Source organism: Camelina sativa, chromosome 16, assembly GCF_030686135.1.
Source record: "Camelina sativa cultivar CO46 ecotype springtype chromosome 16, ASM3068613v1".
In the NCBI taxonomy this organism is placed as follows: domain Eukaryota; kingdom Viridiplantae; phylum Streptophyta; class Magnoliopsida; order Brassicales; family Brassicaceae; genus Camelina; species Camelina sativa.
Window position 1 is genome coordinate 22887073 of NC_141895.1, and position 27934 is coordinate 22915006.

Here is a 27934-nt window from a genome sequence, read left to right on the forward strand (position 1 = left end):
TGTCGGTTGTTCTCTGCACTGCCCTTCTCTGCAACCCACACACTTATATATCTCTCATCTCATCAATAAAAAGCCTAATTTTTCTTTTCATTTAACCCCTCTCTTTTTTTTTTTTCGTATATTCAGCATTACATCATTAAGTAAGGAAATTTAGCTAGCTTATCATTCAAATTCATATCGGTTCTTGAAAGATTGATGTTTTACCATTTTTACTGTTTCACAAAAAAAAAAAACTGATTTTCTACCTTGTTTCTCTAATTTTATTAACTAAACTTTAATAGATTGTAGAGTTCAAGATACCATGATTGTAAATAATTACATTTACTAGTTTACTATTGGTTCACAGTTTGTAGTTTCTTAATACGGTATATGTGAAGATATTCTTAAGAAACAGAAAGTGTATGTATTACTTTGTTAAAACGGATAAGAGAGTGTATTATCAACAAAACAACAGCTTCAATAGTAATAATAGTTGTATATAGTGACAAATGACTGTAGCAATACAGTATATAGAGAGCAAATAGAACAAAAAAGGAAAAAAAAAAGTATGATCCGTTGGCACAAATTACAACGTTTTCACTAATTAATCAGAGTTTATTTTAATTATTATTATCGGTTGACTATTAAAATTGTTTATTACTCCATGCTTACAGGAAATTAGCTGCTGGAACATACAGAGGCAGCAGCCTAATCCCATTTCGGGTTTTTTTTTTTGTTTTTTTTTTTACATTTACAAATCATCCCAATTTTTTTTGTTCCCTCCAATTTTCAAGTAGTAGTACATTTTTACAAATACGATATGATAGTAACGCGTTAATGACGTACTGTACACAGTACACAGTCAAAAATGAGCTCATACTACAAAACCCGAGAGATAGAATGTCAATAATTGCATCAGTTTCATGCGAGCCGAGTGACACATATTACGAAATTTTGAGCTTCAAAGTTACTATTCAACCATTATATGTTTCGAATAGAACAATCAAATTCCTTCCAAAAAAAAAAGTTTCATTTCATTCTAAACGAATATGTATCATGTATATGCAATGTTAATATCTACATCGGTGCTGTTCGTACGAGGAGTTGGATGCAAATACAGATTATTGTTTGCTTAGTGATACTTAAAGAAATAAATCAGAGATATTTGGATCCATTTTAAAAACTCATCCAAAAAATTTTGAATATCTAGATGAGATATTTTTGAGAGTTTGGCTACAGTAATCTCATCCTGAAATTGTAAATAACGATAATACCCCTAATTTTAATTCTCAAATTTACGAACCCTAAATCTCCCAAACTCAATTGTAGAAGCTCTCTGTTTCGTTCTCCAACCACAAAAGCTCGAATCCATTGAAGTTCGCAGCTCTGGTTTCATTATCCACCATAGAAGAAGCTCGTAGCTCTGGTTCCGATTCTCCAAGCTTACAGATTCGTAAAATATAGCTCTTGTTCTTATCAGTTTTGCTATCTCTGATTTTTTCCGATTCTCTGATTTTGCTCTTGGGTGTTTATTAAATGATGAGATTTAGCTTTTGTTCTTATCAGTTTTGCTATCTCTGATTTTTGTTATCTTTGATTTTTTCCATTTGGGTGTTTATGAAACGATGAATTTAGCTTGTGTTCTTAAGAGATTTAGCTGTGTTCTTAAGAGATTTGCTATCTATGAAACGATGAGGTTTGTGACTTTACTTATTTCAATTGCAGATTGTGCAATCAAAGAGTAAACGATGACATCTGTACCATGCAGTGATGTAAGTATCCTAATCTACTTCTCTGCTACTTATGTTTGTGATTTGTGATCCGATTTATGTGTCTTCAGTTGTAGTTAGTATGGTCTTTGTGATTGGTTTATGTGTTTTAGCCTTTGCCTTATGTTTCTTGTGATTAGTTTCTGATTTGTGATTGCTTTATGTGTTTATACTCTACTATGTTTAGCCTTTGCCTTATGTGTCTTGTGATTGGTTTAGAATCTAATATGGAATGATGAACAAAGCCGGTTTTATCTTGAACTTTGACTTGAAGAGAGTTTAAAAGGCAATATTAGAAACCACGTAGTGAATGAAGCTGGGAAACAAACGATTACATCCAAGTTCTATAATGCATTTGGTGAGAAGCATACTTGGATAAAATTTAGGAGCAAGTTTAATTCTTGTAAAAAGCAATACACAGCTTTCAGGAAATTGACTCATAATAGAACTGGAATGAGCTATTATCCCAATGGGTCCATAGACATGAGTGATGATTGGTGGGATGAGCGTTGTAAGGTATATAGCTTCCTCTTTAGAATTTTTTTTCTTCTTCTGTGGTCTCTAGTTTATCTAAGTATAATTTTTATTTTAGGAGTGGCCTGGAGCTAAAAAGATAAAGGATAAACCAGTGCCAAACACTGCTTTAATGGAAAAACTGTTTGGGTCAGTTCATATAACTGGAGCTGAGGGTTGGAGTGCTCAACAGGGTGAAAACCATTTAGACAACAACATGATGTTAGATGACGATGAGGCTGCTGAATCAAGACAAGAACATGATGCTCCTGCAGCTTCCAATGCTCCTGCAGCTTCCAATGCTCCCTCAACTTCCAATGTACCAAAGTATCCTCGAAAAAGACGTGCAAGACAAGGTGTGGAAGGACAAGCAGTGGCAGATGTGATAAGGGATAATATTCAATCGCGTGATGAGATACTTTCCTACAAGAATCAACTCATGGAGAGTCACCCTGACCATAGGTCCTGTTCGTTTCGTGATCTAGACGCAAAATCTGGATTTTGTATCTGGACGCAGTATCTTGATGCATCATCCAGATACTGTTCGTTTGTGTTTTTGGTTCATTCATCCAGAAATTGTATCTAGATACATGTATGTTTGTTTGGTTATTTAGTATATGTATCTAGATATAAAAAATGAGAAATGACCAAAAAGTCATTTATTTTGTGTTGAAGATGTTAGTGATTTTGGTTATGGATTATATAAATAATTTTTTAAAAATATTTAAAAATGAAATCATCTTTTATAATTTATAAATAAATTCTTATTTATTTAATTTATATAATTTAAAAATATTTTGATATATCATCTCTAAAATTTTATCAATTAACATCACTCAATATTTTTAAATAACACAAAACACATTAAGCATGTATTTCATTTCTAAAATAACACAAAAAAAAACTTTTAACTTCTTTAACTTATGACTCTTAGAATAGGATCCAACAAAACCTTATTACAATCAAAATTTTGGTAATCTTATACTTCAAAACAATCATAATTTTAAAGGATTAACTAGAATCCTTTTTGGCTAGAAACAATTACATACCAAAGACCTTAATAATGAAAACAGTTAAGTTATGGGATACCACACAACGATCAATCACGGTTTACGGACACCTCCTAGATAGTCTTTTGGCTCTACTCTTCATGAGTTGATTGATCGTTGAAGAATAAATTAAATAAAATAAATTAATTAAAAAAAATAACTACATTTATCAGGACACACTCTCATATAGAAAAACAAAAAAAAAATCTCTTTCAGGCCAAACACACACACATTCACTACAAAATTGAACTCAATAGTCAAAGTACACATCTTAATTAACAAAATTTCAATTATTGTTGTTGAAAATAGAGTAAATTAATTAGCCTAATACATTACAACACAAATAGTATTTTCCTCATTTTATTATTTTCTGTATGTTTTCTTTTTTCCATTTTACAGAGGATTTATAAGTCTGATAAAAGTGTCCACTCTAATAGGCTAATTATACTGATGCTTTTTCTATAAAACTCAAAATAACATTCTGATATTCATTTAAAATTATAGGATAATTAAACCTTTTGTAAATACACAAAAATGAATAGAAGTAACTCAAAATTAACTAAATTTCTGTTCATTATTAAAAATTATTAAAACAGCATGTCAAAAAGAAAAGAAGAAGCTAAAATAGAGATAAATACAGGTTAATTATATTAATGGAAGGCGTATATATATATATATAAAAGAGTAAACTTAATATATAGTAGGGTATATGATATTAGTCTCATCTCTCACAAAGGGCTCAGCTCTTATCTCTTCTTTTCTCATGGCCTCACCACAAGCAACCAAATTGTCTCTTATAATCGGATCTCAAAGGTTGGCTTGTTGGGAGCACTGAGACATCAAACATGGTTTCTTCTTTCTTTCACCCTTAAAACCCCCCCCCAATTAGCCCTAAAATAAACCTCCCTTTTACAGTTTAATTCCTCAAACCTATCTCTCTCTCTCTCTCACCATTAAAACCCTTCACAAGCAAAAAAAAAAAAAAAAGCTTTGAGCTTTAAATGAGTTTAAGGTCCTCTCGATCTCTACTACGGTTCCTGCAAAACAATAAAAAGAAACTGGGTTATTTCCTCGTGTACTTCTTCGTCTTATCTCATCTCTGTAAGTATCTGAATCTCACTGTCTTTAATTTTCTTATTTCTTTCCTTATTAGTAACTTCATTAATATGTTCTTTTTCAGGCATAAATTTAACAAACTTCACTGAGATCACTGGTAACATAAAAAAAAAAAAAAATCTTTTTGTTCTCTTTAATTTGAATCCTTGTGGGTTTTTAATTTTTAATTTTTAAACTCCAAGAAAAGAGAAAAAAAAATGGATATGAGAAGCCATGAAATGATAGAGAGAAGAAGAGATGACAATGGCAACAATGGTGGTGTTATAAGTAACATCATTACTACTAATGATGATAATTGCAATGGTAACAACAACAACACTCGTGTCTCTTGCAACTCTCAAACCCTAGATCACCACCAGTCCAAGTCTCCCTCTTCGTTTTCCATCTCCGCCGCTGTTAAATCATCCACCGTACGGTACCGCGAGTGTCTGAAGAACCACGCGGCTACCGTCGGCGGTAGTGTACACGACGGATGCGGCGAGTTCATGCCGAGCGGTGAAGAAGGAACTATCGAAGCTCTCAGATGTGCTGCTTGTGATTGTCACCGTAATTTCCACCGGAAGGAGATCGACGGTGTCGGAAGCTCAGATTTAATCCCTCACCACCGTCATCACCACCACCACCACCATAACCAGTACGGCGGAGGAGGAGGAGGGAGAAGACCACCGCCGCAGAATATGATGCTTAACCCACTCATGCTTCCTCCGCCGCCGAATTATCAGCCGATTCATCACCACAAGTATGGAATGAGTCCTCCCGGAGGTGGGGGAATGGTGACGCCGATGAGCGTAGCTTACGGAGGAGGAGGAGGAGCTGAGTCGTCGAGTGAGGATCTGAATCTGTATGGGCAATCTAGCGGAGAGGGAGCAGGTGCGGCGGCGGGGCAAATGGCGTATTCGATGTCGTCGTCGAAGAAACGGTTCAGGACAAAGTTCACGACGGAGCAGAAGGAGAGGATGATGGAGTTTGCGGAGAAGCTAGGGTGGAGGATGAACAAGCAAGACGAAGAAGAGCTTAAAAGATTCTGCGGTGAGATCGGAGTTAAGAGACAAGTCTTCAAAGTTTGGATGCATAACAACAAGAACAATGCCAAGAAACCACCAACTCCTACTACTCTCTAAATCACTCTGATCATGATTTGATCATCAACTTGTTCTCTTAATTTGAGTGATTATGTAAGAGATTTACTTTAATCTCTTTGTTGTTGTTGTTGTTGTTGTTGTGTTTTTTAATGTTTTTTTCTAGGTTTTTGTAGTTTGTACGATCTTTGGATCAATCAATGGATCTTTTGTTTGCTTAGTTAATGTTTTTAATTTGGATTTTGCTTTTAGTCTCTTTTTGTGTGTGTGTTTATTTTTTTCTTTTTCGATTTTTGTTTGGCTTTTACGAAGATCGTACTTGTAATCAGCTTCTGTTACTTACTAGTATTAGTTTATGCTTCTGTCTTTTTTTACATTTAAGCTTAACACAACCAAAATTGTGTTGTACTAAACTTAGATACCCATATATAACATTACAACTAACATTTTCATATACGAGTCTTACTTACAAAATAAACATTCCGACCTAAACGTCAATCGCAAACATTATACTACTTGTATATATAAATATATAATCATCATTTAGCTAGTGCTAACAAAATGAAACAGATATACAATAAAAGGTAAGCACAACTATTTCTAGCAGATAAGCTTATTTATGCCAATATTAACATTTTTGCTATATTGTAACGAAACAAGATTTTTGAAACTATATTATAAATATATGATAAATTATATGCATACGCAAGCGTTATGATCAAAGTTGAACTTTTTTTTGAATGTTTGATGTGAAATATGTCCAAAATTGTAACCATATGATTTGAGTCTACTGTAGATCTGTCACCTTCCAAATTTGTACCAAAAAGAAAAACATGTGAAAAGAAAATTGGAAAAAAAAAACAGAAAAAAGAGAGAAGATTCTCATTGTTATAAAGTTTCACAGATATGGCCAAAATTATAGAACTCACGACCTATGTATCTTCTTTTTTTTTTCTGTGTCGTCACGACCTATGTATCTAAGCTACCCATATGTAATAATTGGTTGGTTATAAATGATATTTTTTCGAGTTTCTTTTGCGACAATTTTGTGTGGGAAACTGTTGATAAATATTACTTTCATGAAATCTAATTCTCATCGAATTTATGTTTCTTCCTTTGAGAAAAAGATTGTGGGCCAAAAGAGTTTATACTTAAAAGCTTCTCCCATATTAACAGTATGTTTGTAATGTACAATAACCAAAAAGTAAAAGATCCTTCTTCTTCCGTATGACACTCTAACGACATCGTTTCGTGTTTAGTCGGCCACCATGTTGATTATATGTTGGGCTGGTTCAACGTTTTAAGGCCTTACTATAATAATAATCATCAGCCCAGTAACCCATCGGTATTGTTGGAGTGATTTATTTAAGCTCATGTATTTCTTGTTTGTGTCACCAAAAAAAAAAGAAACAAATTCTATCTTAAGGTACTTTTTTCATTGATATTTTAATACTAAATTTTCGCGATTATAGAAGAAAATTATTTTCATTTATGATTTTAATTTAAGCTCATATTATTAAAAATCTCTATTTTACTTTTTTTAATGAAAATTTATGATTTTTATACTAGATATATATAGCAGCCACATTTTTTTTGGAGGAGACAGCAAAGTAATTAGATAAGCTAAATTAAACAGTCATCGCTTTATCAATTGATCAGTCAAGTCGAAGAGGGGATATGCACTGTCAATATAATTTTTTTTCTTTTTTTTTGTGGATGATATTTTAAGTTAATAGATTAATTCTGAAAAATTATACTAAGTATTACTAGTAATGAGATACAGTATACTTATTGGTTCTTCTTTCGGCACGCTTTTTGTATAAATCACTCTTCCCCATTTCCTAAATTAGGCAAAACAATATTCTTGTCGGCTCTAAAAAAGTTTATTATATTCTCTAGTTGGATTGTATCACCATTTGTATTTACATAATAATAAGCCAAGTTTTAATTTCTTCAATTAAAATAGAACACAAATTAAGACAATAATTTCTTCAATTAAAATAGAACACAAATTAAAATAGAAAACAAATTAAGACAATACTATGATCTGTTCTGAGCAGAAAAATTAGAGAGAGAGAGAGAGAGAGAGAGAAATACGAAAGAGAATGATCAATACAAACATAACTAACTAATCAGAAGACAAAAGAATCACATATCCATCTGAATCTTTACAAGGTCTTCTTCACAAGTTGATGCATAAACTTCGACCTTCACGCTGGTGTGATAAACTTAGATCTTCAAATTCTTCATCATCCTGTACAAGAGTTAATACAGCATAAATAAAGGCATAATTAATTAATTAATTAATAATTCAAGCATGTTGATTAGATTCCAATCACATAGAGATATTTAATTAACAACTTGAAGATATCGTTAAGTAAAGGTTTCTAAACTCGAGTTTTGCTATTATAACAACTTGTTATATAAATAACACTATGTCAACCACCGACCATGGACAGAAGTAGAATTAAGCAATTTATCCATTTATGTACATGTATCTTATCATGATATGATGTTGTGTGCTTCAAAAATAATTAAGACAATGTGCATGTGATAATGATGTAAAAGAAAGGATTAGATTTCATGTGAACATTTCCCTCTAGTGTGTTAATTGGTTTGTTTCATGCTTAGATTATAGAAATTGGTTATTTAAAATACAAAATTAATTTGCATTTATATTTAATAAAAAACATCGGATATAAGTTGCCTTAAGAAACTCAAACTTATTTTATAAAATATACAAAAGGTACGTTTTCCATTTATTATGATTACTTAAGAATTGTTTGACCAAACCCATATTTTTAAAAAAAAAGTTGAAGTAAAAAACGAGATGTAAACACAACAGACAAGAAAAAACACAAAAGACGTTTAGAAAAAAAAAAAAAAAAAAAAACAATAGGATCCATAATCTAACGTTCATAATTAAAATATATTTTGGACGAACTAGTCATATATATCTACATAGAGCACATTCAAACCAAATATATAGAAGAAGTTTTGGAGAGAATTTCTCATAATCAAAATTGTGAGAATCTCATATTAATATTTCGTTATATACCTCGAGTTTAAGTCGTTGGTGCCTCTGGATTTAGAGTTGAAGGTCTTGTTCTTGTATTTGGGCAAAGGGACACGACCAGTCTCGATGTTGATGAGATCCTCAACGAGAATGTCATAGTGACGCTTCACTTCCTCTACAGATTTCCCTTCGATAGCTTTTGCAACATTGTGCCACCGGTCGGGTGTGTCCTTGTCGTAAATTGCCAAGGCCCTCTCGAACATCTTGTTTTGATCAAACGTCCATGATGAAGAGATTGAACTTTTAGAGTTTGACGCCATTTTTTTTTACAACTTGAGATGGAAAGGAAAAAATAGATAAAAGAGAGAGTGAGTGATGAGAGTTGATGTAAAATGAATAGCAAGGAAGGGTTCCTTATAAGAGCATGTGCATTGGTGTAGGACAATTTTTGGTCCTTCAAATATATTAATTTTATTTTGAGAGTTTTTAAGTTTAGTACGAGCATTGGTGTCCTTCAGAGTTGGTCCCCTGGAAAAAATAATAGTATTTTTAATTTAGAAAATTAATTATTTAAATTAATAAATAAAAACATATTAAAGTTTTAATTTAAATAAAACATATAACATTGACATTAAAAACATAAAAAAATTAAAAAGTTACAAAAACATGAAAAAAAACAAAATATACAATTAAAACATGAAAGATAAAAAACATAAACCATACAAACATCAAAGATAAAAACAAACATTTTATTCAATTCATAGAATTTTTCTCATTCCAAAGATTATTGTGACCTTCTTCGCGGTTTCTTGGGATAAATATCCGTTTCTTTGGCTCTATTGGTTCTTCAATGAGATTAGAATTTTCGGGATAATTATCAAAATAAGCATCAAAATCATCATCCATACCATCTCTTTGGTAGTGATAATGGTATGATGAAGATGCCATTAAAAAAAAAAAAAAAAAGTGTAGATGTTGTTTTGTTATTGAGAAAGAAAGCGAGTACAAAAGAGCCAAAGAAACGTTGATCTTCTTTCGTTTGTTTGGTATTGTTTTGTTATTGAGAAAATGAGTACAAAAGAAAAGAGAAGTGTAGATGTTCTTTAGTTATTGAGAAGCATATATATACGAAAAGGATACATTGATCCGTGATACCACAAACTACCAAAAGCTTATTACATTGACCCGTGATACCACAAACTACCAAAAGCTTACATTGATCCGTGATACTTACCAAAACCAAAAGCTTACAAACAACACTTCACATACAAAGACGATTGAGAAAACAGGATACTATACGTGATATCCGTGATCAATACCAAAACCATCAATACAAAACCATTTCTAATCCTATTTCTGGTCTTCCGTAGCTCAAATATTTCCTTCTCTAACCGGTCTATTGTCTGCGCTGTCTCATAATTAGTCGAGATTGGAAGGTTATCTACCTTCTGAGACAGGACTTCACATTGTCTGCCCATCTCTCTAATCTCCTCCATAACAGCTTCATCCCACCACTTGTGAATATGCATCTCTCCATCATCAACATTCCCACATGTGAAGAACCTGCATTAACATATATAATTACCAAATCACTTAATAATCAGTTAAACATAGCAATATGAAGATAAGAGGGGTTGTAGCATACCGTCTGTTGTAACTTGTAGATAAGAGGGGCTGACCACCACAATAGCATACCTTCGGGAATCCGAACTCAACCTTAGGTTGAGGAGGGTATTGAGTCGCCTGAGCATTCATGAAGCTACTCTCAGCCTCATCCATCCGAATCAAAGCTTCTATCTCACTGTCCACAGCTTGATCTGACGAATCAGGCTGAGAGTAGCTGTAGTCTTGGCCCATCTTATTTATTTGAAACATATACACACAGAGAATAGTTGACACATTCAGAAACACAAGGATAATAGATTACTCATACAACCACTTAAAAACCACTACAAAGACAACCACAACGACCACTACAAAGACAACCACAACAATTACAAAACCGAGTCCACCAAACAACAATATATGGACATATCTGTAGCTAAAGGAATCGATTATTTACCTCTTACTCGATGATTGTTGCTACTGCTTCCCGTTATGTGTGGCTTTCTTCAGGTGATGCTGAGGAAACTCATGAAAAACAAACAATTGCAAGGTTATACTCGGTTTAGCATAAAAGAATCCACATAATCAATACAAACTGACAACAATCTTAACAGACAAAGCCATAAACTCGGACAGTCAACTAGCCAAACCCATAAACATAAACCAAAAACCTAATTATAACAAAAAATGACACACTCGACCATCGATACCCAAAACATAATCCAATACCCTAAATCGAAACAAAAATCAGAGAGAACATATATCTAAAAATACATAGTAAACTATCCAAACAATTTCCCAAAACTCTAAATCGCGAATACATCATAAACCCTAAATCGAATCCCACAAAGAATTTCCCTAATCTATCGAATCCCACAAAGAATTTCCCTAATCTATCGAATCCCACAAAGAATTTCCCTAATCTATCGAATCCCACAAACAATTTCCCTAATCTATCGAATCCCCCAAACAATTTCCCTTAACCCTAAATCGAGAATACATCATAAAAACCCTAAATCTAGAATACATCAAAATCGGATTCAAATTTACAACACAAACCTCTTACAATTGGAAACGACGGATATTTTGGAAGATGATACAACAGATACGCCTTCGCGTTACAAAATCTTCACTTTGATGGAGGCGATCGCCCTTTGCAAAAAAAATCGCCGTCGCGATACAGAGAGAGTGAAGAGAGAGAGTTCGAGAGAAAAAATGAAACGATACATCGAGTTTTTTTTCTCTCACCTTACCCATAAAACAACAACCTATTACAGAAAAACACGTGTTATGAAGGACACATAAAAAATGTCCCGTTTGTAGGAACGTATTTTTTATTTTTCAATGACTTCGATTTAAATTAATCCTTTTAATTATGTAGGACGGACGAAGGACGGACCAATGCCCATGCTGTAAGGAGGAGAAAAAGAGAGTTCCTAGATTCTCCAAGTTGGGAGATTTTTTTTGTTTTTTTAATTATATTTTATATTCGTTTTTCATTAATTAAGCAAGTATAGAAAACGTTTTGTGCACAATAACAGCCATTTACATGATTTACAAAAAGCCAGTCGTAATGCCAAAATAAGAATTTCTCATATGTATTTTTCTGAAAATTAAGTATATCTTGTTGACCAAAAAAAAAAGAAAGTACATCTTATTAAAAGTACCCACATGAAAAGTGTGATAACACGTAACTGTAATTTTCAGAAAAATACATATGAGAAATTATTATTTTGGCGTTACGACTGACTTTTTCTAAATCATGTAAATGGCTGTTATTATGCACAAAACAGCTAATTGAGTTAGGAATACCATTGCCAATTGAGTTAGTATTAAAAAAAAAATATCTGTTTTCACATTTTTGAATTTGTTTTTCATATTTTGTGTTTTTTTTGTTCATGAATGACTTTGTAGATATATAGTGCACAACACTTACAAATTAGTAATACTTAGGGGCTATTTTAGGACAATGCACGTCTAAGCAAAAAGTTGAAACTGATTGATCATATCGAGAACAGGCCGGTTCACAACGTAGGGTTAACGTTAATTGGTAAGTTGAAGAACTTGGTCTAATGTTCTTATATGACAGAAGATTACAACAATAATGCCAATAGCTACTTGGTTTGCACGTACGTAAGTTCACAGTTTCGATATCTTAATGGAAGCCACTTTGTTTGGTGATTGGTATAGTTAAATATTATCGGAATGAAAAGTGCACATATGAAGAGGTTTTGATATTGAATCATAAGAAAATTGTAAGGTGTGCCAAGGATTGTATTCTGTAAAAGTTTAATTGTATGTCCAAAAAATAATCATAACTAATAAGGATAAACCATTATTTGGTTTGTGGCTTATTTTGTGGGAGAAAAAGTGAACTAGTTTTTATAAATTGCTTACATTTAGCCTTGTAGATATCAAAATACATATTTTAAAACCCAAAGCATATAAAAAGATGGTTGAATGATAGTCCAAGTTATATTCCCAGCATTAAGTGATAATGAAACGAATGTAAAAAAATGCTTGAGACTGGAATAAAAAATGGATTCGATATGTCATCTTCATTATCTCCGTAACCAAAGTTGGTGGATATTTGTGAAAGAAAATCATTTTCGTTTATCATTTCAAAATGATAGATAAAACATATTCTCCGGGACCTTGAATCTAATGACTTTTATGTGTGATGTAATGGAAGAGACCCATTTGTAATGACAAGCATTTTTATAAGAACCACCAAAAATTTGATGCAATAGAGAGAATAAGGACATAAACCGAGCTAGAAAAATTACAAAGAATAAGAACTTAAGGGATATTATCGTTTCCTTTTGTGATAAAATTCCTATGTCCAAATCTAATCTATTTTCTGTTGTAAATACTTTATGTCTAATGAAAACGACGAAAAAACTTGTCTAATTTCATTGGTATAGTTCATTTGGTTGATTAGAGTCGAAGGTCTTTAGAACATTGAAGGGATATTATCGTTATTTGTAGATTCGAGTCACAATAAAGAACAATTATATGTGTATACATGATCGTTAAAAAATGTTATGAAAACGAAATGCAAAAATTCTTGATATAATCAGAATTACACTTGGGCTTAATTATGAGAGTACATAATATATTAGGCGTCTAAATAGAACATAGAACATAATACTAATAGAGAAATTATGTGGTTTTACTCATTCTTTATTTACATAAGAAGATAAAACATAAATTCGATTCGACTATGATTTTGTTGTACACGCTCCTATGAAATCGCTTCATCCGTTCAAAATCTGTCAGTTCAGACTAGTGATCCTTCAGATGCGTAACAAAACAAATCTGATTCATTGAATTGTTTTTAAAAAAAAAAATCCATTGAATTCGTCATTACCACATCAAGTATTCACTATGGCAAAAATTTGAACACACTCTTTTGAACGATGCTCGGATAGCCCTAGCTATATACTTTTGTTCTATCAATGTTCAATGACTTAAACTGTTGCTTCAAGAAGATTATTTTTGTTTTGTTTTTTTTTAAACAACTTATTTCACATTTCAAGTTTTTCCTATGTTCTTTGCTTCTTCATAAAGCTCTCTGTTATAAGCTGTGGTGCATAAGCATCAATTGAACGCAGAGATTCCAAAGATAACTTCACTGGAGAAACCGATCACTTTTCTTTACCTACCTGAAAAGTTATCTTTTCTCCCTTAGAGACACAAAAACTAAACATACACATACATACAAATAAACAGAGAGAGAGAGATGAATGAATCAAAAATATTTACTCTTTACCATTTACCCCATCAATATTTGCCTTTTTGACATCTCTCTACAATCATCATGCCTCCTTTCCGTTTTTACATTCCATTCTTCTCCTCCAACTCTCCTTCTCGTCTCTCTTCAGGGACTTCTTCCCCATCACCACCACCTACTCCTCCTCCTTCTTCACGCCCTCCTTTTCGTCCTGCAGGCATTGCTCAGCCGTCAAAGTCAGAAACAAAGCCCAAGGCGTCTCCGTCACTTTCTAGGGTTAGAAGCAACGTTGCGGCCATAACAGCTTCTTTACCTACGTCTCAGTCTCCTTCTCGTGGTGCAGCCACACCAAGCCGGCTGGCGAAACAGACTAACCAACAACCTGGTTCGCCGTCAAAGAAACTGGAATCTCAGAAGAAGGATGAGGAAAAGGTAATGATGAAAGAGAAGCCATCGAGAGAGACTGAAAAAATAGCTGGCGAGAGTATAAATCCGTCGAGAGAGACTGAAAAAATAGCTGGCGAGAGTATAAATCCGGTGACAATGAAACCTCCTATTGCTCGTCCAGAAGAGCATTTAGAACGAAAAGAAACAGATTCATCTCAGGAACAGAGGAATAAAGAAACAGATTCATCTCAGGAACAGAGGAATAAGACAGAAGCAGGGAAACAAGCGGTGCAAGAAAAGAAGAAAGTTCTTCCTGAGGGCAGTGGAGAGAAGCCAGCAGCAGATCAGGGACAACAGAAGAGAAAAGAAATCGAGAAACTTGCGTTGCAAGAAAGTAAGAAAGATCTTCCCGAGGGCAGTGGAGAGAAGTCAGAAGCAGATAAAGGACAACAGAAGAGAAAAGAAAAGGCGAAACTTGCGTTAGAAGAAACGAAGAAAACTCTTCAAGCTGCAGGTAGAGAAGATGTAACGCAAAGCAAAACCACACGACATATTGCAGCAGCATCAGAACTCACGAGAGGACCTAGCGATCTAACTGAGAGAGATACAAAAACGCAAAACAAAACAGAGTTTCACACCGATGACAACCATCAGAAAACCAAAGGCGCATCAACGAGTAATCTTGGGAATCCGAGAGTTCCAAATGGACAGGGATCATCTACAATGGGCAGAAAGATCAAAGAAGACATCAAAGATGGAATCAGTAAGCTGACTTGGGGAAAAAGCAACGGCGATGAGAAATCCGTCAACGTCTATACTCTCACTGGCGAAAACAGAGGAGCCACAATGGGAATAGGTTCTGAGAAAGACAAGAAAGATGGTGAGGTTCATATCCGCCGTGGCTACAGAAGTAACCCAGACGAGAGCCCTAACGCTACAGCCACGGAAACCGAAGGAGGAAGGAAACCCTTCAAAGGCAAAAACCATAAAGACTACGAAGACGACGAAGAAGAAGAAGAAGAAACAAGGGTTAGGGCATACGTAAACGGCAACACACAAGGGATCAACAATTCGATTATAGTCGAGAGTTCAGTGAGTGAGAATGATCCAGGAGTTCATATGAGTTTAAAATTCGAAAAAACTATGAAAGAAATTATAAACCCCCCTGAGAGCGTGGCGGAGAAGAAACCAGAGACGGTAAAGGCAACGGAGAAGTTGAGGCATGAGCCGAGAGTTAGAAGAAGATGCTTGAGAGGGTTACTTGCGGAGTCAAGTCAGTCGGAACCGGAGAACCCTTTGAAGCCCCGGGGACATGGTTGCCGGTTTACCTGTAAAGACAAAGATATAGAGAACACTTAATTAAAAAAAAAAATTATATGAAAACTATTGTGTAAACGCTCCTTATTAACTGGTTTAAAAAAAAAAAACAAATTGGAGTATGAATACGAATGTTGTTGTTTGTTTAGTGATCAATCGCATCGTTTAATGTTTTAATATTTGTATCGGTTTCCTCTGGAAATACATTAGAATACAATGTAATTAACTCATTACCGGAAAAGTATTAGACACTTGTTGTGATCAACAACTGCTTTGACGGCTATCTCAGACTCACTTCTCCTCCTAGAGATAAAGTCACCATCTATGGCAATGGTGACATTAAAGGTAACTAGCTCTAATGAGGCGAAGAGCTATCAAAACCTGTAATTGAAAGATTAGAGAGAATTTTCAGAACAAAGAAGAAGACATTTGCTGCATACACCATGAGAACCATCGATGTCCTGAGAACACAGTTTAATAAGACTCTACATCAATCCTCCAAAGAACATTTTTTCACAGAACCATATTGTCGCATTGTGGGAGAGCAGGATGGGTACAACTTTGGACAAGACTTACGTTTCAGAGGAACAACTTCTCAAGAAAATCCCAGGTGAGAGAGCTAATTTCACACTCTTATATACAATACATTACTAGTCTGGACAATCAAGGTCATGTGTTGTTGGCTAATACTTGAAAATGTTGCAGAGTCTCCACATCCACTTGATATACTATTGGCTTTGAATCATGCCATCTTTGTGAACTTAATCTACCATAGAGCCTTCCTTTGGAGTGGAAGCTTCTCAGCTTTATCCTGATATCAAGTACACAAGTGTGGATGAGTATCTCACCCAGTTTGTCTGAAAAACTAGCCTCTTCACCTTGTAGCAAGCATTTACTGTAATCGAGGGATTGAACATAGGTCTGCTGCAATCCCAAATTGAATAAGAGATATACACTATAAAAAAGACTATGGTTGTCTATTGCATCATTATTGGTAGGAGATAACCAACTCTAAAGAAAAACAATAACACGCATAATCGTGCATTTTCATTATTCGGTGAAGAATACAGGTTCTACGCAACAATAACTTCGAGAAGCATGGATCCAACTGATCAACCGTTCACCTTAGATTCCCAACCCGCAACCACAAACTCTTTCTCAGCCTTGGTTTTCACGAATGACTCTCTAGCAAACAAAGCCTTGGCGTAATTACGAACATAAGTCAAGCTCTCAGGGACAGACCAGTTCTTGTAATGACCAAGAACAATCTCAACATGGTAAAGCTTAGGTGCTAAACTCAGATCCAACGCAGTAACTTTCTCTCCAGCTACAAAAGGACCAGGATGTGTCTTCAAATGATTCTCCAAGGCTTCTAACTCATCAACCAAGGCCTTGTCGGATCCATCATTGGCATCTTTGCTCAACAAGAAAGTCACAAAAGCACCAAAGAGTTTGGATCCCACAGAGGCAAATTCAGGAGGAGTCTTGAGAGAAGGCTCTGGATATTTCTCCTCAAGAATCCCAACGATAACGTCTGAATCAGCTACCCATTTGCCGTCAAGCTTCATAACCGGAACTTTACCTTCTGGGCTAATGTCTAAGAACCTATAAACACACACAAAAAAGTCTTAAGATTTATCAAAAAGCCCACAAATTTACAGAGGATACAGAATCTAATAAGTGCCCTCATAAAAAAAAAAATCATAACTTTGATCCAATTTATTATGAATGGAGAGAACATACCACTGGGGTTTGTCGGAGACGTTAATCAGATGGATCTTGTAGGGAGCCTTCTTCTCCTCAAGGGTCAGAAGAACACGTTGGCTAAACGGACCTGAAGAAACAAATTAAAAAAAAAAATCGAAACTTCATCGAATAAATCACAAAGATCAAAGCTTTGTGAAATCAAAAACCCTAATTTGTGAAATCAAAGCTTTATCATCGATCAACGGATAGAGAGAGAGAACATACAGTCTCCGAGAACATCAGGAGCACCGACGGCAACCTTCACGCAGATATCTAGAGCCATCGAATCGAATCCTTTTGATTTTCCAGAAAACTTCTCGCAAACGAGTCGGAGAAATATAAGCAAAATAATGAAATATAGAAAGTATCTTTCAAAATTTATGGAAAACAAATATATTATGTGTATATGTTCATGGGAATTTTGTGACGTCACTGATGAAGTGGCTGTGACGTTCAGTGTTTCCAATATTTTTCGAACCTTCCCCAATTTTTTTTTTTTTTTTTTTTTGGTCATACAACACAAATGATGTTGGAATGTATTAGTCAGTGAATTTGATCTAATATTGTGTCCAGATTCCATATGTAAATTGGTTTACTATAAACCAGTCTGATTTGTTTCTCTTTTTGGTTTGAAGCTTTTAGTTTTGCTTAGTCCGGTTCTGTACATTATTATTATACAGTTTTTTTTACCAAATTAATGATAATGAGATTTATTTTATACCTCATTGAATCATTTTTTTGTTGTTTAAGCTGTTTTGATGCTACTAAAAGTCAAACCCGAGCTAAGATACACACAATGCAAAATTATATAATACAAGGTGAAATACAGGGGTGAAATGCGTTTTTGAAATCCAAAAGTCGACGGAAAACAGAAATATCCCCGAAAGCATATGCTAAATTGGCTTCGTCTTTGGGCCGGCTCTGGGGTTGGGGTTAGTTGAATGGTTATAAAATGGTACGGTTTATGGTATACTTTTGGTTCATCGAGGGAACCGTGAGCTATAATTAGTTACTAATACGATTTTAATTAGAGTTTTTGATGTGGAGACACTAACAAGAAATAAATCTTAGAATTGAAGTAAGTTTCGGTAAGGCTATTATTGTAAATTAATCAACCACCGGTCTGGTCCATAAATTGGCTGCCAGAGCCATTTCCTTCACTCACATTTCCAAATCATTCTATTACCACTCAAACTGCACGCACTCATCATCATCACCTTTTGAAACTAAACCAATGGCGTCGGAGAAAAGCAAGATTCTAGTGATCGGAGGAACTGGTTACATCGGGAAATTCTTAGTAGAAGCGAGTGTCAAAGCCGGCCACACCACATTCGCTCTAGTTAGAGCAGCAACTCTCTCCGATCCCGTCAAGGGCAAAACCGTTCAGAGTTTCAGAGACCTCGGCGTCAAAATACTACAGGTTATTATTCTTCAACTCTAATATTCTTTTATTATTACTATGTTTTATAACCACAGCTTAGCCTTAGTTATAATTTGACTTGGTGGTCAGGGAGATTTGAATGATCATGAGAGTTTAGTGAAGGCCATTAAACAGGTCGATGTGGTTATATCAACAGTTGGGAGCATGCAAATCTTGGATCAAACCAAGATCATTTCAGCCATTAAAGAAGCCGGTAACGTCAAGGTTGGTGTATATAATAAAATATAATTTCTAATTATTGGTTTGTGTTTGTGTTAGTGTTGTCGCTCTATCACCACATCAATTTAAACCCACTTCATGAAAAGAGTAGTTATTGGGAAATTCATTTGTACATATATATATTTAGTCTCATATTGGATATTTGTTATGTGCAGAGATTCTTGCCGTCTGAATTTGGGGTGGATGTGGACAGGACCAGCGCGGTTGAGCCCGCAAAATCAGCTTTTGCAGGAAAAATACAGATTAGGAGAGCCGTTGAAGCTGAAGGAATACCATACACTTACGCTGTGGCCGGTTGCTTTGCCGGTTACTTCCTACCTACATTGGTTCAGTTCGAGCCTGGTCTCACATCTCCTCCTAGAGACAAAGTCACCATTTTAGGCGACGGAAATGCCAAAGGTCTTTTTTTCAGAATTTAAATGTTAATGCGCTTTATATATAGTATACTGTAATACATATATGCATCTAGCTAATATGGTCTCGACTACTTGGCAGCTGTGATCAACAAGGAGGAAGATATTGCTGCTTACACGATCAAGGCGGTGGATGATCCAAAGACTCTGAACAAAATCCTTTACGTTAAGCCTCCTAACAATACCTTATCGATGAACGAAATGGTTACGTTGTGGGAGAAAAAGATCGGCAAGTCTCTTGAGAAGACTCACATCCCAGATGAGCAAATCCTTAAAAGCATCCAAGGTTTAGAAACCAAGAGAGGTTTTTAGTTTCTTTAATATATATCACTGCCTTTTTTTTATTAATTAGCTGAACCAAAACTTCTTTTTTGTTTTTTTTTTGTTTTGGCAGAGTCTCCGGTTCCCATCAATATTATGTTGTCGATAAACCACGCAGTGTTTGTGAAAGGAGACCAGACCAATTTCACCATAGAGCCTTCGTTTGGTGTGGAAGCCTCTGAGATTTACCCTGATGTCAAGTACACAAGTATTGATGAGTATCTCAGTTATTTTGTTTGAGGAAGTTCATAAAAGATAAAACACTTAATTACCACCACGAAGTTTCATGTTTGTATCAATAAAAATGATTCTTGTGATGTGTGTGTGTGACTCGTCACACAGTGCTTTTTACCTATATGTGTGTGTGTGACTCTTCACACAGTGACTCGTCACAAAGGATACATACTTTGTTTATTGTGTAATTCATACCTATTATCAACACGTGTAAACCACTAAGAATATATTCTCTAATTCAAATCAGTTTTTACGAGAAAGTTCAAATCAAAGGTTTTGTTGTAATGGCGTGACTCGTGAGCTATAATAATAGATATTATCAAAAGGTGGTTGCGATAAACAAATAAAAATATCTTAGGTAAGGGTAATATCGGAAATTGACGAACATAGTCCATAAATTGCTGTTCCTTGGCTCACATCTCAAATCAATTTAGCACTCAAACAGTATACACAGTCATTAATCGTAAAGGTCTCACAAACACTAAAACATGGCGTCAAAGATTCTGGTGATCGGAGGGACTGGTCACATCGGACAACTCATTGTAGAAGCAAGCGTGAAAGCCCGGCACTCCACGTTGGCTCTTGTTAGAGAAGCAACTCTCTCCGATCCCGTCAAGGGCAAAATCGTCCAGAAATTTAAAGATCTCGGCGTCAAAATACTACACGTACGTACGCTTGATTCCTTTAATATATATATCTTTCATAAAGATTCCAATAACCATAATCCATAACCTAGCTATTATGTATATCAAACTTGGGATCAGGGGGAGTTGAACGATCACGAGAGCTTAGTGAAGGCCGTTAAACAGGCCGATGTGGTTATATCAACCGTTGGGAGCATGCAAATCTTGGATCAAACCAAGATTGTTTCAGCCATTAAAGAAGCCGGTAACGTCAAGGTCAGATCTTGATTCAACCAACCCGTTACATATGAGTAGAATCCGATCTGCATAAGATAAAATTTGTATATCTTTTAGGATGGATGTGTGTATATAATATATAAATAGAATTCAATTAGTCTAGTGATTTGTGTTAGTGTTGTTGGTCCGTCACCACCAAATATAATTAGTCTAGTGATTTTCTTGAATAATAATCATCCAACTGAAGATATAGTCTCATACTGGATTTGACGTAATTTGCAGAGATTCTTGCCGTCTGAGTTTGGGATGGACGTGGACAGGTCTAATGCGGTTGAGCCAGCGAAATCGCCTTTTGCAAGGAAACTACAGACCAGGAGAGCCGTTGAAGCGGAAGGAATACCATACACTTACATTGTTACCAATTACCTTTCCGGTTACTACTTGCCCACATTGGTTCAGTTCGAGTTTGGTCTCACTTCTCCTCCTAGAGACAAAGTCCAAATATTTGGTGATGGAAATGCCAAAGGTTAGTTTCATATATATCCGAAAACATTAATGTGCTTTTTATACAGTTGAATGAATGTAACACGGTCGAATATTTTCGCATGCAGCTGTGTTCAACAAGGAGGAAGATATTGCTGCTTATACGATCAAAACCGTGGATGATCCGAGGACTCTGAATAAAACCCTCTACATTAATCCTCCTAACAACACTTTATCCATGAACGAATTAGTCACCTTGTGGGAGAAAAAGATTGGCAAGTCTCTTGAGAAGACTTACTTGTCAGAGGAACAAATCTTTAAAAGCATCCAAGGTTTAGAAAATCAGAATTATAAGGATTTTAGATTCTTTAGTACTGCCTTTTTTCATTAGCTGAATAAAAAGTTATAATTCTGTTTCTGCAGAGTCTCCAGATCCCATCAATGTTCTTATGTCTATAAACCACGCAGTGTTTGTGAAAGGAGACCAGACCAATTTCACTATTGAGCCTTCGTTCGGTTTTGAAGCCTCTCAGCTTTACCCTGATGTCAAGTACACAAGTGTTGATGAGTATCTCAGTTATTTTGTTTGAGGTACTTCATAACTTACCACTATGACGCTAGTTTCATGTTTTGTATCAATAAAAATGACTCTTGTGATGTGTTGTCACAGTGCTCTACCACAATAAAATTATCTCACAAATTCACATATCTTTGCATGCATTTAATTGGTTTGATATGTACACCTATATAATAATGAATACCGTTTGTGCTAGAATTTATGTAATTTGTATTTTACGAACAGAACATGAGAGTCGAAAACTGTTCACCACATCACATGGGATGTTTAGTGAGGAGGTATTTGTCGTAATTAACCCACTAAATACCGTCCATAAATAATTGCCCTGTCGACGCCAAGTCCTTCTCTCAAATCCCACAGTATCATTATTCAAATAGTACACATTTATTAGTCATTACCACCGTTGAAACATGACGACGGAGAAAAGCAAGATTCTTGTGATCGGAGGGACTGGTTACTTGGGTGAATTCATCGTTGAAGCTAGCGCTAAAGCCGGTAATCTAAGATTCGCTCTTGTCCGAGAAGCATCTCTCTCCGATCCCGTCAAGGGCAAAACCATCCAACGCTTCAAAGATCCCGGCGTCACAATACTACACGTATGCATGAACTATCATTCTATAACATGTACCAAACCAAGATCATTACCGCAATCAAAGAAGCCGGTAACGTTAAGGTCAGAATTTGATTCATCATCAAACCTCATTACAAATAAACAATTGCAGAGAGTCTCTAACTAGATATGTAGTCGATGTTTTCCAGAGATACTTGCCGGCTGAGTTTGGGGTAGACGTGGAGAGGACCAGTGCCGTTGAGCCGGCAAAGTACTTTTTTGCAAGGAAGATACAGATTAGGAAAGCCATAGAAGCTGAAAGAATACCATACACTTACATTGTTAGCAATTGCTCTGCTGGTTTTTACTTGCGCACATTAGTCCAGTTCGAGTCTAGTCTCATATATTTCTCATACCAGAGACAAGGTTATCATCTTTGGCGAAGACAGTGTTCCTCCTAGAGACAAAGTCACCATTTTAGGGGATGGAAGTGCCAAAGGTGGAGAATTATATAATGTAATAGAAAAGTAGAATTTAAAACATAAAAGATTTTTATATAATTTAGATTGTTTTCGCAGTTGTGATCAACAAAGAGGAAGATATTGCTGCCTACACAATCAGGACAGTGGATGATCCAAGGACTCTGAACAAAACACTCTACATTAAACCTCCTAAGAACACTTTATCAATGAATGAAATGGTAACATTGTGGGAGAAAAAGATCGGCAAGTCCCTCGAGAAGACTCACATCTCAGAAGAACAAATTCTTAAAAACATCCAAGGTTAGAAATTCTAATCCGAGCATGATTCACAAGGGGAGTTTTATTTTATAGATTCTTTATCATCGGTTTTTTCATTGCTAAATAAAAAGATATCTTCTTTTTTGCGTTATCTCCAGTTCCCATCGATGTTTTTAAGGCGATAAACCACTCCATATTTGTTAAGGGAGATCAGACCAGTTTCACTATAGAGACTTCGTTCGGTGTGGAGGCCTCTGAGCTTTACCCTGATGTCAAGTACACCACTGTCGATGAGTATTTCAATCAATTCACTTGAGAAGATTTCATTAAAGCACCGAATCCACCGTTACGATTACGCAACGCAAGTAACATAGTTGTAACAACAATTATCAATGATTCTTGTAGTTATATAATTTAAGAATGTGTGTGTGTGTGCGTGTGAGATTGAATTAAGCCAAATGTGAAGTTTTGAGAAACTAAGCTAATGTTGCACTCTTGTGTCAATGACAACGTAAGGTATATCTTCAACTACTTTGACCAGAAAAAAAAAAATAGGGGTACATCTTCAACTTCAAGTTTGTTTGAAATCCACAAATATATATGTACTTTCGAAACCCAATATATGATAGAAAAATCAGAGTTTCAGATTAAATTATTTCGATGTTGATAGATTTGTATTTTCCCCTTTGTTCTATCTTAATTTATTTATCATAGTGTTGTCTTTTTTATGTTTTCTTCTATTTATTTTGTGAATGCTCGTAAGAAGGAGATTCTCATTTGACAATCTCAACAACCACAATTACTATGGGGAAACTTCTCAAAACATAGGCCAATTTTTATTCTTAAAGAAAAATCCATTAATTTTTTTCTGAATAATACTTTGTTTGGTTCCAAAAGATGTAATTTTTAAGTTATTTATGCAATTGTATTAGTTATTATTAATAACTTATTAATGATAGATCGTAAATTTCAATAAATGTATTAATTAAAACTCTATTGGTTTAGAGTTATAGAAAATTGTAAAGCACAAAATAGTACATTTATAATCAAATTTTAATATGTTTTTCTTAATATGTATGAAAATTCTAGAAAATAGATTAATTAGGAACATAGATAATATATATTATTGATGAATATCTTATATTAGAAACGTTACCCGTTTCATATCTAAATTTTACAAAAAAAAATTTTTTTAAGAACCTAAAATACTCTTTAACCTAACTCTAATAATATACAAAATATTCGGAAAAAAAAAACCACTTCAACATCTCATGTCGATTCAACCCATTCCCTTCACATCCATTGTCCCTCTGCTTTAAAATTTCAAAAAGAAAAATATAGTTTTACTCATAATTTTATAGTTTGGTGGTTTCAGCGTTATTCCATATATTTTGAGGTTTTCACAGAAAATAAGTTCATATATAATAATTTCAAGTTTTTGGAAAACCATAATCTCGCTAAATTTGCAAAACATTAGCTTTCAAAACCACAAAATTACGAATTTCTCCAAAACAATAAAATTGTGGAATTAAGTTTCTCGGTAAAGAAATAAAAAAAATTGGCAAATTACATTTTCCGTCTAACGCCGTAAAATTTGTGAGATTATTTTATTTTGTAATATCCTAAATTAACTTTACGAAATTATATATTTTTTTGTCTATAACCGCACAAAACTATGGAAGTACTTTTCTCCCACTATGTTCTTTTGTCCCGCTATGTTATTTTCCCATTACGTTTTTTTTCTGGTGAGATTGTGAGAAGGGAGTCGTACAATGTGGAAGAAATGGATGGGACTAACGTAAGATGTGAAAGTGCATTAGAGCTCTGAAGGTGACATGACGCGATGAAGAGTCTTAGAGGTCTGATATGCTGACGTGGCGTGAAGTAAGATGACAAAGATATTAAGAGTATATTTGGTTAGAGGAGATAAGGAAACAATATTCTTGGGGATAAAGAATATTTCTTTTTTGTTATGATGCACAAAGATTTAGATTTGAAATTTTAGGTGCGAGTATAAAGAGACTAGGGCTAGCCACAAAAAGAGCCATCACTCGTGGGGTAAAAGTTTTGAGAGATTTGTAACTTTATAACATTCATAAAAAGGCTAAGAAGATGAATGTGTTTAACTCTTTTAGATCTACACAGAGTGTTATGTTAGATAGATAAGAGAGTAAGTTTAGATTCAAGTCTTGTAAGAAACGAGAGTTTCTATACAAGGTTGAATAACAAGCGTTTGCTTGGCGCGTTTCAAGCGGTTTATTTCGTGTGTGTTTCTCTATACCTTAACAAGATGTTGGGACAAAAAAGATAGATTATTTTTTATGAGACAGAGTGGTTTAGTATTTTAAAGACATTCACTTTTTTTTTTTGTAAAGTCGTGATCAGTCGTTATCGAAAAACAAATGGTGCTGGGTGAGGATATTGTCGTAGTCGACCCACTAAATAGTGTCCATAAATAATTGCCCTGTCGACGCCAAGTCCTTCACTCAAATCCCACAGTATCATTATTCAAATAGTACACATTTATTAGTCATTACCACCGTTGAAACATGACGACGGAGAAAAGCAAGATTCTTGTGATCGGAGGGACTGGTTACATGGGAGAATTCATCGTTGAAGCTAGCGCTAAAGCGGGTAATCCAACGTTCGCTCTTGTCCGAGAAGCATCTCTCTCCGATCCCGTTAAGGGCAAAACCGTCCAGTGTTTCAAAGACCTCGGTGTCACAATACTAAACGTATGCAGAAACTATCATTCTCTAACATGTATTACATACAAATACATAACCATAACCTTAGTTATATAACTTGGTCAGGGGGATTTGAATGATCATGAAAGCTTAGTGAAGGCCATCAAACAGGTCGATGTGGTGATATCAACCATCGGGCACAAGCAAGTCTTGGATCAAACCAAGATCATTTCCGCCATTAAAGAAGCCGGTAACGTGAAGGTATTAATTTGTTCCAAACTCATTACTTATAAATGGAGATCTGATTAGCATATGATCTAATGAAAATGTATAGTTATGAGAAAAATCATACAGCACATTGCTCGTAGTCTTCTACTAGATTTGTAATTGTTGTTTTCCAGAGATTCTTGCCGGCTGAGTTTGGGACAGACGTGGAGAGGACAAGTGCGGTTGAGCCGGCAAAATCATTTTTTGCAAGTAAGTTACGGATCAGGAAAGCTACAGAGGCTGAAGGAATACCACACACTTACGTTGTTAGCGATTGCTGTGCCGGTTTATACTTGCGTACGTTAGCTCAGTTCGAGCCTAGTCTCATTTCTCCTACTAGAGACAAAGTCATCATTTTTGGCGACGGAAATGTTCCTCCTAGAGACAAAGTTACTATTTTAGGCGATGGAGATGCCAAAGGTTGAGAATTTTAAAATGTAAGAATTTTTCAAAAAAAAAAGAAAAAAATATTTATTTTATAACATGTTTTAGATTGTTTTTGCAGTTGTGATAAACAAAGAGGAAGATACTGCCGCTTACACAATCAGGACAGTGGATGATCCAAGGACTCTGAACAAAATCCTTTACATAAGACCTCCTAAGAACACTTTATCAATGAATGAAATGGTAACCTTGTGGGAGAAAAAGATCGGCAAGTCTCTTGAGAAGACTCACATATCAGAAGAAGAAATCCTTAAAAGCATCCAAGGTATAGAAATCAAAATCCTTGAAATTTTTATTCCCAATTTTTATTGATCACTTTTTTCCATTTTCTTAATGAAAAATATATATATATATATATATATATTTTGTGTGTGTGTGTGTGTGTGTGTGTGTGTGTGTGTGTGTGTGTGTGTGTGTGTGTAATCTCCAGTTCCCGTCGATGTTTTTAAGTCGATAAACCACGCGGTGTTTGTGAAGAGAGATCAGACCAGTTTCACCAAAGAGACTTTGTTCGGTGTGGAAGCCTCTGTGCTTTACCCTGATGTCAAGTACACCACTGTCGATGAGTATCTCAATCAATTCACTTGAGAAGATTTCATAAAAATCACTGAATCACCGCTACGATTACGCAAGTAACATAGTTGTAACGATAATAATGAATGAATGATTCTTGTAGTGTATAATTTAAGAATGTATGTATGTATGTGTGTATGTGTGTGCGTGTGAGACTAAATTAAGCCAAATGTAAAGTTCTGTGAAACCAAGCAAATATTGTACTCAAAATTGAATACTGTACAATTCATCAACCTTGTTTGAAATCCACATATCCTTTCGAAACCCAATTATCAACAGTATGATATAAAAATCAGAGTTTCAGAGTCAGAATTGTTTAATATCATACGACAATGTTTATACTTATGCTATAACCTTCTTTGGGAGTTAGAGGTTTTCAATTTGGGTCCTTATTGGGCCCGAGGCAATGTATGATTTTTATTTAGTAAACAAAAACAAGAATACAGAAGTAGGCGAGAGCATGTGGTTGGGGTTGTGAATATGCAAAGCATATGGCTAAGAGATTCTCCCATAGACTACTTTTGCCAAAAAAAAAGCAACTGAAACCACTTTAACGCTTATAAAACCTTGTAAAGGCCATGTTAGATTAGGTTTCCATGATGCCATGGTCTATTAAAAAGCATGAAATACATTTTATTTATTACAAGTTTGTTAAAAAGAAAACTAAAAAAAAAAATATTACAAAGGAACGAAAATAATGACACTATGTGTATGTATCGTGGGCTCCATTTTTTTTGTGCTTTGACTGACATAATTAGATTCTCTCGATCGTATGGCATCGATTTACCTTTTTTTTTTCTTCTTCTTCTATAAAGC

At 34.8% G+C, this 27934-nt stretch overlaps 8 protein-coding genes and 2 pseudogenes across 11 annotated transcripts; 7 read left to right on the forward strand and 3 right to left on the reverse strand.

Moving 5' to 3' along the window:
- Window positions 1–1291: 1291 nt before the first annotated feature.
- Window positions 1292–2992, forward strand: LOC104753850 (uncharacterized; annotated as a pseudogene). The gene is made up of 4 exons (XR_015584278.1): window positions 1292–1432; window positions 1705–1751; window positions 1968–2264; window positions 2341–2992. The product of XR_015584278.1 is annotated as an uncharacterized LOC104753850 (transcript).
- LOC104751401 (isoflavone reductase homolog P3) lies at window positions 1581–20197 on the forward strand. Of its 2 annotated transcripts, none has more exons than XM_087491125.1 (6): window positions 1581–1638; window positions 18456–18729; window positions 18820–18954; window positions 19125–19368; window positions 19465–19668; window positions 19777–20197. In XM_087491125.1, the coding sequence occupies exons 2-6, from the start codon at window positions 18544–18546 to the stop codon at window positions 19941–19943; spliced, it is 936 nt and encodes a 311-aa protein (XP_087347251.1). In that variant the 5' UTR covers window positions 1581–1638; window positions 18456–18543; the 3' UTR covers window positions 19944–20197. The 2 variants fall into 2 exon arrangements, with proteins under 2 accessions (XP_087347251.1, XP_087347252.1); XM_087491126.1 differs by lacking the exon at window positions 1581–1638 and adding an exon at window positions 9471–9567.
- On the forward strand, window positions 4020–5725 carry LOC104751395 (zinc-finger homeodomain protein 5-like). The gene is made up of 3 exons (XM_087491124.1): window positions 4020–4411; window positions 4491–4523; window positions 4616–5725. Exons 1-3 carry the CDS (start codon window positions 4312–4314, stop codon window positions 5545–5547), a joined length of 1065 nt encoding a protein of 354 aa, XP_087347250.1. The 5' UTR covers window positions 4020–4311; the 3' UTR covers window positions 5548–5725.
- Window positions 7477–9619, reverse strand: LOC104751396 (protein RADIALIS-like 6). Its single transcript, XM_010473330.3, has 2 exons — window positions 8564–9619; window positions 7477–7759 (listed from the first exon to the last, which is right to left on the reverse strand). The coding sequence occupies exons 1-2, from the start codon at window positions 8839–8841 to the stop codon at window positions 7735–7737; spliced, it is 303 nt and encodes a 100-aa protein (XP_010471632.1). The 5' UTR covers window positions 8842–9619; the 3' UTR covers window positions 7477–7734.
- On the reverse strand, window positions 9646–11348 carry LOC104751397 (uncharacterized). The gene is made up of 4 exons (XM_019238027.2): window positions 11186–11348; window positions 10584–10642; window positions 10167–10378; window positions 9646–10084 (listed from the first exon to the last, which is right to left on the reverse strand). Exons 3-4 carry the CDS (start codon window positions 10376–10378, stop codon window positions 9769–9771), a joined length of 528 nt encoding a protein of 175 aa, XP_019093572.2. The 5' UTR covers window positions 10584–10642; window positions 11186–11348; the 3' UTR covers window positions 9646–9768.
- LOC104751399 (uncharacterized) lies at window positions 13533–15828 on the forward strand. Its single transcript, XM_010473332.3, has one exon. The coding sequence runs from the start codon at window positions 13947–13949 to the stop codon at window positions 15603–15605; it is 1659 nt and encodes a 552-aa protein (XP_010471634.1). The 5' UTR covers window positions 13533–13946; the 3' UTR covers window positions 15606–15828.
- On the reverse strand, window positions 16520–17835 carry LOC104751400 (glutathione S-transferase DHAR2). Its single transcript, XM_010473333.2, has 3 exons — window positions 17535–17835; window positions 17307–17397; window positions 16520–17168 (listed from the first exon to the last, which is right to left on the reverse strand). The coding sequence occupies exons 1-3, from the start codon at window positions 17821–17823 to the stop codon at window positions 16676–16678; spliced, it is 873 nt and encodes a 290-aa protein (XP_010471635.2). The 5' UTR covers window positions 17824–17835; the 3' UTR covers window positions 16520–16675.
- Window positions 20198–20206: 9 nt separating the features above from the next.
- On the forward strand, window positions 20207–21988 carry LOC104751402 (isoflavone reductase homolog P3-like). The gene is made up of 5 exons (XM_010473336.3): window positions 20207–20602; window positions 20702–20836; window positions 21080–21323; window positions 21409–21612; window positions 21704–21988. The coding sequence occupies exons 1-5, from the start codon at window positions 20426–20428 to the stop codon at window positions 21868–21870; spliced, it is 927 nt and encodes a 308-aa protein (XP_010471638.1). The 5' UTR covers window positions 20207–20425; the 3' UTR covers window positions 21871–21988.
- Window positions 21989–22127: 139 nt separating this feature from the next.
- LOC104751403 (isoflavone reductase homolog P3-like) lies at window positions 22128–23627 on the forward strand (annotated as a pseudogene). The gene is made up of 4 exons (XR_015584277.1): window positions 22128–22530; window positions 22617–22906; window positions 22986–23189; window positions 23306–23627. The product of XR_015584277.1 is annotated as an isoflavone reductase homolog P3-like (transcript).
- A 1953-nt stretch (window positions 23628–25580) lies between these two features.
- On the forward strand, window positions 25581–27328 carry LOC104751404 (isoflavone reductase homolog P3-like). Its single transcript, XM_010473337.3, has 5 exons — window positions 25581–25882; window positions 25961–26095; window positions 26236–26521; window positions 26607–26810; window positions 26976–27328. Exons 1-5 carry the CDS (start codon window positions 25697–25699, stop codon window positions 27131–27133), a joined length of 969 nt encoding a protein of 322 aa, XP_010471639.1. The 5' UTR covers window positions 25581–25696; the 3' UTR covers window positions 27134–27328.
- Window positions 27329–27934: the final 606 nt, after the last annotated feature.

What these genes read in the sequence shown, in the direction of transcription:
- LOC104751404 (XM_010473337.3), top strand. Translation starts at nt 25,697, where the DNA reads ATGACGACGGAGAAAAGCAAGATTCTTGTGATCGGAGGGACTGGTTAC. An exon ending in AAGAAGCCGGTAACGTGAAG is followed by an intron (nt 26,096 to 26,235) that starts GTATTAATTTGT and finishes GTTGTTTTCCAG; the next exon opens with AGATTCTTGCCGGCTGAGTT. An exon ending in AATCCTTAAAAGCATCCAAG is followed by an intron (nt 26,811 to 26,975) that starts GTATAGAAATCA and finishes TGTAATCTCCAG; the next exon opens with TTCCCGTCGATGTTTTTAAG.
- LOC104751400 (XM_010473333.2), bottom strand. Translation starts at nt 17,823, where the DNA reads ATGACCAAAAAAAAAAAAAAAAAAAAATTGGGGAAGGTTCGAAAAATA. An exon ending in TCCTGATGTTCTCGGAGACT is followed by an intron (nt 17,398 to 17,534) that starts GTATGTTCTCTC and finishes TTGTTTCTTCAG; the next exon opens with GTCCGTTTAGCCAACGTGTT. An exon ending in GTCTCCGACAAACCCCAGTG is followed by an intron (nt 17,169 to 17,306) that starts GTATGTTCTCTC and finishes GTGTGTTTATAG; the next exon opens with GTTCTTAGACATTAGCCCAG.
- LOC104751402 (XM_010473336.3), top strand. Translation starts at nt 20,426, where the DNA reads ATGGCGTCAAAGATTCTGGTGATCGGAGGGACTGGTCACATCGGACAA. An exon ending in TGGTGATGGAAATGCCAAAG is followed by an intron (nt 21,324 to 21,408) that starts GTTAGTTTCATA and finishes TTTCGCATGCAG; the next exon opens with CTGTGTTCAACAAGGAGGAA. An exon ending in AATCTTTAAAAGCATCCAAG is followed by an intron (nt 21,613 to 21,703) that starts GTTTAGAAAATC and finishes CTGTTTCTGCAG; the next exon opens with AGTCTCCAGATCCCATCAAT.
- LOC104751395 (XM_087491124.1), top strand. Translation starts at nt 4,312, where the DNA reads ATGAGTTTAAGGTCCTCTCGATCTCTACTACGGTTCCTGCAAAACAAT. An exon ending in CTTCGTCTTATCTCATCTCT is followed by an intron (nt 4,412 to 4,490) that starts GTAAGTATCTGA and finishes GTTCTTTTTCAG; the next exon opens with GCATAAATTTAACAAACTTC. An exon ending in AAACTTCACTGAGATCACTG is followed by an intron (nt 4,524 to 4,615) that starts GTAACATAAAAA and finishes CCAAGAAAAGAG; the next exon opens with AAAAAAAAATGGATATGAGA.
- LOC104751397 (XM_019238027.2), bottom strand. Translation starts at nt 10,378, where the DNA reads ATGGGCCAAGACTACAGCTACTCTCAGCCTGATTCGTCAGATCAAGCT. An exon ending in TCTACAAGTTACAACAGACG is followed by an intron (nt 10,085 to 10,166) that starts GTATGCTACAAC and finishes ATGTTAATGCAG; the next exon opens with GTTCTTCACATGTGGGAATG.
- LOC104751399 (XM_010473332.3), top strand. Translation starts at nt 13,947, where the DNA reads ATGCCTCCTTTCCGTTTTTACATTCCATTCTTCTCCTCCAACTCTCCT.
- LOC104751401 (XM_087491125.1), top strand. Translation starts at nt 18,544, where the DNA reads ATGGCGTCGGAGAAAAGCAAGATTCTAGTGATCGGAGGAACTGGTTAC. An exon ending in AAGAAGCCGGTAACGTCAAG is followed by an intron (nt 18,955 to 19,124) that starts GTTGGTGTATAT and finishes TGTTATGTGCAG; the next exon opens with AGATTCTTGCCGTCTGAATT. An exon ending in AATCCTTAAAAGCATCCAAG is followed by an intron (nt 19,669 to 19,776) that starts GTTTAGAAACCA and finishes TTGTTTTGGCAG; the next exon opens with AGTCTCCGGTTCCCATCAAT.
- LOC104751396 (XM_010473330.3), bottom strand. Translation starts at nt 8,841, where the DNA reads ATGGCGTCAAACTCTAAAAGTTCAATCTCTTCATCATGGACGTTTGAT. An exon ending in ACCAACGACTTAAACTCGAG is followed by an intron (nt 7,760 to 8,563) that starts GTATATAACGAA and finishes ACTCTTGTACAG; the next exon opens with GATGATGAAGAATTTGAAGA.